At 45.4% G+C, this 10695-nt stretch overlaps 1 protein-coding gene across 1 annotated transcript; it reads left to right on the top strand.

Annotated features, from left to right (window-relative positions):
- The first annotated feature begins 481 nt into the window (after positions 1 to 481).
- Positions 482 to 4341, top strand: LOC146194737 (uncharacterized). Its single transcript, XM_084596104.1, has 2 exons — positions 482 to 543; positions 3958 to 4341. Exons 1-2 carry the CDS (start codon positions 495 to 497, stop codon positions 4131 to 4133), a joined length of 225 nt encoding a protein of 74 aa, XP_084452230.1. The 5' UTR covers positions 482 to 494; the 3' UTR covers positions 4134 to 4341.
- The last annotated feature ends 6354 nt before the right edge of the window (positions 4342 to 10695 follow it).

The raw sequence follows: 10695 nt of genomic DNA, 5'->3' as shown, positions 1-10695 counted from the left end.
ATACCACCAAGTGGAGCTGAGCAATTATTATTTTAGCAACACTGACTACTCTGTGCAATGCCCACTTGGAATTTTCTTGTGTAGCCTTCACGGACAGTTCGGTTAGGGTAAGGTTTTCAAGGAGCAGCAACATGGCAAAGTCCTAGGAGGGGCCGTTCCGCTTTACCGATACAAATTTGCTAATCTCTCTTCACAAATTCGTAGACAAACGTCGCCTCTCGGCGAATTTGTAACCACATGAGAAGACTAGTGCTCGGAAATTCAGAAAACGCAAAGACCAGACGCAGATGCCTAGGCCGCACAGGGTAAAACACATTCATGGATTCATGGTGTCCTCCTTTGTGCTGTGTCATAGGAGAACCACATTTGCTATTTCTCTTTAGTTGAGGCAGATAACTTTTACAGAGCGAAATATGGAAGTATTTCTTGCTAAATACTTCATATCTATTCACTACCATGACTATATTCTACTTTTAGGTGTTAAAGAACAAGCCATGGAGCTCATAGAGCCTTTCAATGGGTTTGCCTACTACTTCAGAATGAGTAAGTGTCCAGGCTTTGTTTTATTTATTTCTTCCATTTGGGACAAAAGGCGAAATAACGCAGGAAGGTTAAGTCTTGCAAAGGTAATATGACTGACGTAACTGTTCTGGGCCGGATTAAGCGTGTTGTGTTCCTTCGAAATGCACGAAGTTCATTAACAGCGTCGTAAAGTCTGCCTGAGCGATTGTTGCATTTGTGAATCAATTTGAACTGGTATGTAAATCAGTTGAGCTGGTAGGTGCGAAGACAGCACTATTATTGTAGTGCCACAGTTTTAAAATACCCGCTTTGTCTGGAAGAATTTGGCTCGGCGAACCCTTATTTATTTATTTATTATTTAATATTATCAATACCTCAAATGCCCCAGGAATGGGGTATTACATGAGGGATGGGCTGCTATTTCATATGAAAATAGATTCGATGGCTGCCTTGAATTGAGATGGATTGGAGTGGTGCACGAAGCCGACTGGCAGATTGTTCCAGTCCCGAGCAGTTTTTACGAAGAACGAGCGAAGATGAGCTGTAGTCTGCACTGGTGGAGGGTAGACAACTTTGGGATGGCTGGTGCGGTTTGAGAAGCGATGAGCTGGTAATATCACTGAAACATCAAGTGGTGTGTGATAAAATTTATGAAAAAGGCAATGCTAAAGATGCAACGTCTCAAATTGAGATTAGTAAGGTGAGCATTAGATTTAAGAGCAGTTACGCTGGATTGATAAGAATAGTCTGAAAAGATAAATCTTGCTGCGCGATTTTGAACTGATTCGAGGATGTTACAAAGGTCAGCTTGATGAGGGTCCCAGATTGAGCATGCATATTCTAGCTTAGATCGAACGAACGTGAGGTAAGTTAGTGCTTTAATCGAGGCAGGGGCGAGGCGCAAATTTCGACGGAGGTAACCAAGAGTGCGATTGGCTTCGTTAGCAATGTTCGTTACATGTGCAGACCAATTAAGTGTGTTAGAAATTGTGATGCCAAGGTATTTGTATGGTTGGACAGATGAAATTTCGCAGCCACAGATGACATTCCTGGAGGGTTGATAGTGCTGTCGTCGATGAAAAGAGAGTAATGACGTTTTATTAGTGTTTAAAGACATTAACCATTTGTCGCACCAGGCTTCAACGCGTTTAAGGTCATCTTGAAGAATGCGAGAATCGGAACTGTTATGGATGGGACGGTAGATGACGCAATCGTCTGCAAATAGGCGGGTGTTAGAAACAGTGTTACTAGGCAGATCATTAATGTAGATTAGGAAGAGCAAGGGTCCAAGTACAGTGCCTTGGGGAACGCCGGAGAAGACTGGGGAGCAAGTCGATGAGACTTTGTTAGCGTACACAAATTGCTTCCGGTTAGTCAGAAAATTACGTATCCATTCCAATACAAGAGGGTTAATGCGTAATCGTGAAAGTTTAAGTGAAAGTCGCTGATGGGGAACTTTGTCGAATACTTTTTCAAAATCTAAAAAAAAAGAGCATCTGCAGGTATGCGTTTAAATCCAGGTTAGAACTTATGTCATTGATGAATAAAGCTAGTTGAGTTTCACATGACAGTGCTTTACGAAAGCCATGTTGATTAGGATAAAAAAAGGCTGTAGAAATTAGAAATTTTACCATGTGAGAGTAAAGCACATGTTCCACTAGATTTGAAGAGACGCTTGTTAGTGAAATAGGACGATAACTAGAACATGAAGATGGAGGACCTTTTTTCGGAACTGGAACAACCTCGCCTATTTTCCAGTATCCTTCTTATCCTTCTTTATCCTTCTTCCAAACGCAAAACGCACACATGATTCGCATGATTTTCATTTCCTCCCCTGATGCTATATTTCTATATAAAGGAAGAAGAAAACAATAATACGAGTTTCCTTCACAAATGAAAACGACTCAGCAGCGAAAACTGGCAGCCAATGTCCTCAGAAGACATATTAAAGGCCCTCCAAGCAAAGATGCGGAATATTTTATTCTACTGCAAGGTACCTCACCTACGGCCCTAGAAAAGTAATCAATTCGCGTAATTGAGGCGGATGCTCTGATTACCATAAACTAAACTGCGAGAGTAGGACGCTCTGACATAGGACACGAATGACCTCGAATCTACACCTAACAGTGGAACTGATCGCAGTTAATAAATGCTGCTAGTAGGACCCGATGACAACAAAACAGTTCCTTATGCTCAGCGGCCAGAAGTGCTCGACTGCATGTTGTGTCTGAGGAAAGAATATAGAGTGGTGTCAGCGTTGTGGTGCCGTTTCTTTCTTTGTCCCTGTGTCAAGAGAGCGCTGTTTTGCTTTCCTATGGTTAACTACCAACCTGCCCGTTCTTCCGCCCTTGCAAGAATATACTGAAAAGGTCTCTAGCAGCCTGTAATTTGAAACCAAAAGCACAATCGAATTTGCGACACCACTCCTTCGCATTTAGCGCCATCACACATCTCATGGCGTAATGATCAGTCCAAAAGTAGTCTAAACGTTGCAGTATGCCCGTGTTCTTCACGAATATTATCCAGGGATTTTTTTATGCATTGTGGGGGCTGCACATTTATCCGCTGTCAAAATCTGAGTTTCAGCGTCCTCGCATCTTTTTGCCTCCTTTAGTAGTTCTTGACCGCCCAAAGGCCGGTGCATCTTCATAGGCACAACGCACTCTGCTGCACCGACTGGCTGCTCACACACAGCGGGCAGCGCTGCTTCGTAACACGCAAGACGATACGGCGTACTACCCGCGGCCACGGCAGCTGTGTTATTACTGATTCTGGTCAATAGTAATTACTTGTCTCATATGTACAGACGCTATCGCATGGAGAGGCATGCGTTAAAACATTTCGCTGGGCACAATTTTGAGCCGGAATGTTCATTATGTGCTCCTTGTAGAGGCTATTGTCGGATATTTCATCAGCAACACAGTCAAGCGAACGACAGAATATGTATGCTTGATCACCCAGCATTGCACCGCTTAACAATAACCTGATGGCATTAAGCGAACTTCGGCATGTAGTGAAAAGTATTTGCCCAACCATACGAGAAATGCATGAAATCTGTCCTGCTTTTTGTCCCATCGGAGGCCTGATTGTTTAATCCACCGCCTTGTACCAGCCAGCTGTCCCCATATATCTTTACGGAATTCTTTAATGGTGCCTAACCGCACGAACATTCAGCGTAGTAGCGCTGAATTTCTTTTGAAAGTCACTGACATCGTATTGTACAGATTGCTACTGTATTCACACAACTGAAAACTCGTATTATCGTCGAGTTTTTTGTGTTCCTGCCGCAAGATTTGTGCCATACGCATCGCTGTCCACTAGCGCAGCATATGAGGCACACCTACAGACTGTAAATGCATGTATATAGACCCCATGAATGCCAATTTAATTACTAATCGGCACGCGCGTCTGTCTCTTCTCTCTACTACTGCGCAGCCGAAACGAGTCAGGACAACAAGGTGGTGTACAAACTGTACGACGTCGACTCTCGCTGTGGAAACGCAGCCGCCCTGCTGCGCGTCATCGATCAAGGCGGGCAGAGCTTCAAATTCGTCCGGGATGTGCCAGAACCGACCAAGGTCTGCTCCAAGCGCTTGCTCTGCGCTGCCTAGCTGCTGCAGCCCTCTCCCTGGTTTATTACTGAGCTTTTCTCGCTCCCGTCAAGAATCAGCCGAGTTTCCAGTGCACCGATCTGTAGCCTGCATTGTTTAGAGGAAGAGACCCTCCTGTGCACTTCCAGATAGCACTTGCTTTCAAGTTGATATAGGACTCTGCCTAATTTAGTGGCTGAATGTTCCTTAAGGGCCATAAAACCAACAAATTTACATGTATCAATTGAAATAAAAGATTATGAATGATCTTTTGTAATACTGAGTGGTTCATCGTCAAACCGTCGTCTATTAGGTATCAACAGTGTATTTTATACCTAGCTAAAATTGAACAATCGCTTCGAGTGCACGTAGAAGCGCGCATAGTCGACAGGCGATTACAAGCATGTCTGTCTTCATTATCTTTTTCATCATCATTCGTCGAAAGAGGCGTGGTGTGTTTGAAATCTCCATTCCTGTCTCGGTATTGGCCCCTGCTTCCCTTCCATGCTTCATTTAGTTCTGTTCAGTTCAGGCGTTCAGTCGTGTCCGACTCTTCGTGACCCTATTGACCATGTCACGCCACGCTTTCCGGTCTCTCACTATCTTCCTAACATCACATAACTTCATCTGCAGTGCCTCGAGGATGCCATCTAACCATCGCGTTCGCTGCCTACCCCTTCTTCGTAGTCCTTTCATGCTTCATAGCGACTGGCAGATACTTTCTCCAAAGCAGCCATAATATGTGAAGGTCCAGCTACCAGGATTAAGAAGCGTGCCTCCCATCTGTCAGCGAACACTCCGCTTTAGCTTCTTGAGGGCCGCGCTTCGCCGAAACAAAAATTAAATTCCAGGGGTACACTTAAGTCTGCTTAGCTGCAGTAATGCGGAAGCTTTTTTCTTACTGACGCCTATATTTGTTGCTGCATGTGCAGCATGTCGTATATCCAAGAAAGAAGTGAAAATAGTAATACTCGGATGCAACGGTATCTATGCGGATCTCGATGCAGGCGTAGTCATTATCCCTGAGGCCTCAGAGTTTTGAAACACCAGTGGTCACATGAATGAATGAATCTACCATGCACCTTAGCAAAAAAGACTGAAAGATTTCTGTCTGAAAAGTAGAAAGATGACATAAGTCTGGAAATAAATATTTAGTAACTGGAATGGCGAAACAGTTGGAGATTTATAACATTCAAGGAAACTGCCACCACTCCGATTCAAAGGAGACCAACTCATAATCCGTCCATCCATCTATCCAGGGCAGATTCATGATATTCATTGTATTTGATAAGGTTTGAATTTTGCATTCGCAGATTTCGAAGTATATCCGCTTTCAAAACATTTGCTCTATTGCAGAGTTGTAAACGGTTTGTTCATTTTGATCATTTTGCATACCTAATGCTGCTTTCGACCTTTCCCTCAGCACCCTTCGGCATCCTTACACTAGAAAACGACAGTTACAAAATCGGTCTCACGAGCTAGGTCCTGTGTTTCTGTGGTGCTGTCTAAGCAGGCAATAAAAAGAGAACAAACAAACGTGAGCAACAATTCGCGCATTGTGACAATAAATGAATTCGCTGATAGCTAGGCCCAGGTGTCCCTCCACGGCCTCGTTTTATCTGTCCTCCCGGCTCACGTAAGCGACGTTTCGGAAAAGTATTTCATTAAGCATGCGAATGGTATTTCTTTTATCCTCTGATGATTACCCGAATCCAGAGGTGGGCATTTGACCTCAAAAAGTCTAGCCTCGCCTCAACCTCAATTAAGTTTCTCTCATCTCAGTCAACCTCAATCTCAATGGGTGAGGTTAAAGTTTGACCATGTGATCTCACCTCAAATGTTCAGAGACCAGCACTTACCTCACTCAACTTCGCCTCAAATTTCAAGCGTGAGTTTCAGGTCGGTGATCGACCTAAAATGAGTGAAGAAAATAGATTAAACCCTTTTTCGTTTGAGAGGGGCGAATTATAAGACGTCATAGCACAAACTCTGTGCGGTTACACGCCAGAATGACGACAAATTTGAAATAGCATTGAATATCACAAGGTTAAACTGGTAATGTAAAAAAAAGGAAACGAGCCTTTCCCAGGGCTACTGACTTATAGCAGGCTGACTTAATAACGCCAGTTTATCTACTCAGTTTCAACTCCTCAAATATTATTGTTATAAATAATCTTTTGCTATGTGACCAATCGCACTGCCTAATTCCTACTGCCATGTTTGTGTGTCCTTAGAGCGGCTGGATACGAACCACTGAAGGTGCTTTTGTCTGCAGTGAAACTCCGCTAATATTTGTGACCGTCGCACAGCGTTCTTCCACAACAACCAAGTATTATTATCTTCGTGTAAACCTTTTTCTACGAGTTACAATCTACTCGCACAACAAAATCACAAGCATTCTATTATTTCTTCATTTTTTTTACATTTCTGGTACAAAATAAAGGAGGTCTGACATATACGTAATGAGAGATGGAAAATGTTATACCATAACGTTTTTTTAATAAATTAAGTGGTCACTTGTGTCCTGTCACGTGATGCCGACGGAACAAACATTACCGTATGCAGAGACGCCTTATACCAAAAGTTACAGCATACTTGCATTGTTCACTACACTCTCCACAAATCCTGACATGTAGGTACCTTGCGCTACATAAGAAATTGCGCCGAAATAAAATATAGGAAACAGTACCCTCTCTTCTAATATAATATTAATGATAACGTTACAGCCCCGCAAGAGACATTTCATCATTTATGTAAATTAGGGAAACAATACTTTGGATTAGATATATTTCGCACATTACCTTGAGATGCCGAGGGATGCTCAGCTGCCGATTCCCTTCTTCACACATTGTCTTGTCGCTGTGAATTCATTTCAATATCACAGTAGTTTTCTTTTCTTTTAAGCGGTGAATGTAACGGAATAATATTCGATGACTTTGTCAATGCGATAACTGCACGCGTACATTCATCAAGGCATATTTAGATTCCTTCGCTATATCTGCCATACCTCTACCTAACAGCGTTCTTTTATTATATTCTGTGGCAACCATGTCATACGCGTCCTGAACGCTAAACGCAAAAATGCGCAGACCTCGCAGGTGAGGTGGACCTCAGCTGGAAAGGACGGAAACTTCCATATAAATTACAGCAAGTCGTCGACCATGGCCAAGGCTGCGTGTATTTGATTCAGAAAGATGCCCCCCTCCCCTCCTTCACATCTCAAAAAGTCGAACGCGTTGGGAAAATGTAGCCTAGGCGAACAGGGAAGAACGTAGCGTTTTCGTTTAAGGTACTACCTTTCTGGCCGATTTCCGGCGGCTCACCGACGCCGTTTGGGAGTCAACTTCCAAGCAGACGTTCCAGGAACAGTCGGTGTCATTAAGAACTTCGAGATGAGGCACCAGCGTCCGGACGCCACGAGAGCACCACATCAACTAGAAGAATGGAGCACGAGCCCTTTTACCATGTTACGGGAATATTTTTATCTGTCTTCGACTGCACAACTCCGCCTTGCTCATCATCCATTCTGCCCGCTTTTGTCACGGTCAGGAGAGGAAGGACAGCGGATGGTGAGAATAGTGGTGCCGGTTACACTTAGATACAGCAAAGTTCGAACACTGACTGGCGCGTCCCCCTGATAAACGATGCGATGCCTCCGTGGTCGGTAAGCTACAGACGTCCGCGCAGTGGCCGCGGTTTTCAGAGAAGCAAGACAGGCCTGCGTTGATATTTATTAGGTGGACAGGAACACGCCAGTAGGAGCGAATCACGCAACTAAATGTCTGGTAAGCAAAAAAAAAAAAAGCTCGCTAGAGCAAGAATGAGAGATTTCACGGGGGAAATGGGGTGACGATAGGCCGTACCATAGAATAGCGGCCAAGTGCAGTATTTGCGGGTAAACTGGGGCACTTGTAAAATAACGACACAAAACGAAAAGAGAAAAATAGGGCGTACAAGAGGCCTGAAACAACTGAAGAGAGAGGAGACGCAGACCTTCCACCAACAAATTGAAGACAACGTAAAGCCCGAGAACCAAAGAATCTAGCAATTACCGCTAGCACTGCAGAATCTGCATTGCAGTAATGCGAAAGCATGGATGCTGCTGTCGGTTATTTCTGGTTGCTTCTAGCTGCTTAATTCCCTTCTTGATTACCCATTTTAGTCTTTGGTACTTTCAAATTGCGCGAAAATCCTTCCTATGCCCTTTTTCGGCTCTACTTTCGGTTGCATGACGTCACATCCTCTACCTCACACTAATTTATTTCTTGCAGATTCTCCAGAACCTATCCAGTTACGCATTGACAACCATCCGATACCCCCGGTAGCCACGATCAGAGTTCTCGGAATGTTGATTCAGAATAATACGCAGAACACAGAAGCAATACGCCGGCTACGCGTCACGGCGCACCAGACAGGTGGGCTGGTGAGGCGCATTGCCACACGTCGCAGGGGTATGAGAGAAGCAGACCTGGGCAGGATCATTCAAGCCTTCATGATAAGCAGAATCATGTATGCTTACTCGTACTATCATTTGCGTCGTAAGGACGAAGATGTACTTAATAGCATAATTAGAAAAGCATGCAAAGCGGCCCTTGGCTTGCCGGTATACGCCAACTCAGATCGATTACTGCAGTTAGGAATTATTGAAGCCCATAAGACAACACAAGTGACCCGCTTGTCACGCAGCGTTGCGGAACGCGTAATTCTCGACAACTTCCACATACACCCCACTGAGGAGGTGTCCGCAACATCTCATTTGGGTTGTGTTGGGTTGTGGGGTTTAACGTCCCAAAGCGACTCAGGCTATGAGAGACGCCGTAGTGGAGGGGTCCGGAAATGTCGACCACCTGGAGTTCTTTAACGTGCAGTGACATCGCACAGCACACAGGCGCCTTGCTTTTCTCCTCCATTGTAAAGCGGCCGCCGAGGCCGGGATTCGATCCCGCGCCCTTGGAAACAGCAGTGGAGGGCCGTTTTTTTTTTTGGCTAACATTACTAGTAGACTATTTGTTAAACCAATAACCAAAAACATGCTACCAAGCAGACATGATGCCCACATGAAAAAGAGGGCGCGTACCCTTGTCTCTGCCCTTGTACGTGGATGCAGCTCAACACAACAAAAACGCAGCATGTATGGCCACTCCAAAGTCAGTCTTCATTAACGCCATAACATTTCATGCTAGCTCCATATGCGAGCCAGAGGAAGTAGCTATGGCACAGGCCATTGCGGATCCCCGCACCAAAGCTATTCTAAGCGACTCAAAGAGCGCCATTCAAAATTTCGCCAAATATTTTGTAAGCGCACTTGCGACACGAATTCTGCGCAACCGATCTCTCAATCACAACATCAATTTCGTATGGGTTCCGGCTCACGCGGGTAACTCCGGAAACGAAGGGGTCGACCGTTTATCCCGAGACTTCACCAACTGGGAGACGGGAGATCTATCAGGAACGGACGCGCCCGTCGAGGCAACGCGCACATACGCGGAGATAAACTTTTATCGCGAGCTGAGATGCACGTACCCCGCCCCCTCACCCCGATCTACACCGGGCGCAAGCCACGGTACTCAGACGCCTACAAGCAAAGGTCATTCTTGGCCCCTACTGATTATCGTTAATTATGAACTGTGAATACAACCCTGCATGCCGGCGCTGCGGTGACGGGACGCAGGCCACTCAAGACCTTATACTGTGGGAATACGCTAGCAGTCTCCCTCCAAAGACAATGTTGCCAGATCCCTCAGCAGAGGAATGGGACAAGCAGTTGGCCAGCCCAAGAAAACGTACGCAACTGGCCCTCGTCACGCGAGCTGAAGAGGTCGGCCCCGGCTAGAGGCCACCCTGGACTCGCTCCAGCCCGACATATTTCCTTTCATTTTGTGGCAGTAAACGTTGTTACCACCACCTACCCGTTTTAGTCCTTGGCACTTTCAAATTTCGCACAAATCTTTTTCTATGCACTTTTTTCAGCCCTACTTCCGGTTTCGTGACGTCATATTCTTGACGTCATATCCACTATGGCACCCCCTCCTCTCTTTCCGCTATCACTCCCACCTTCGGCCCTTCCCTTACGGGCAGTTGAGGTGTCCGCAGAGCCCCGCCGGGGTGGTGCAGCGGTAAGACGCCCGACTACTGGGCCGGAGTTCCCGGGTTCGAACCCGACCACGGCGGCTGCGTTTCGATGGAGGCGAAACGAAGTGGCGTCCGTGGGCTGTGCGATGTCAGCGCACGTTAAAGATCCCCAGGTGGTCGAAATTATTCCGTAGCCCTCCACTACGGCTTACCTCTCTCTTTCACTTTCACTCCCACCTTCATCCCTTTCCTTACGGCGCGGTTCAGGTGTCCACAGAGCAAGTGTGACAGATACTACGACTTCCCCTTCCTGTGAACCAATTATTATTATTATTATTATTATTATTAGCGAAGTAATGCTTTTGCATAAGTAAATGGATATATAAACGCTAACGTTCAAACAGCGCGAATCTATGTTTACAAGAAACGCATAGCTGAAATGCATGCCGACACGTTTGTACACTCCACTCGCGCATTCGCACACTCGAGCATCACACACATCTCGCTCTTT

Source organism: Amblyomma maculatum, chromosome 3, assembly GCF_055883805.1.
Source record: "Amblyomma maculatum isolate TAMU_Amacu chromosome 3, ASM5588380v1, whole genome shotgun sequence".
Taxonomy (NCBI): Eukaryota; Metazoa; Arthropoda; class Arachnida; order Ixodida; family Ixodidae; genus Amblyomma; species Amblyomma maculatum.
The sequence above is the reverse complement of the archived record's forward strand: the minus strand, read 5'-3'. Positions and strand labels throughout refer to the sequence as shown.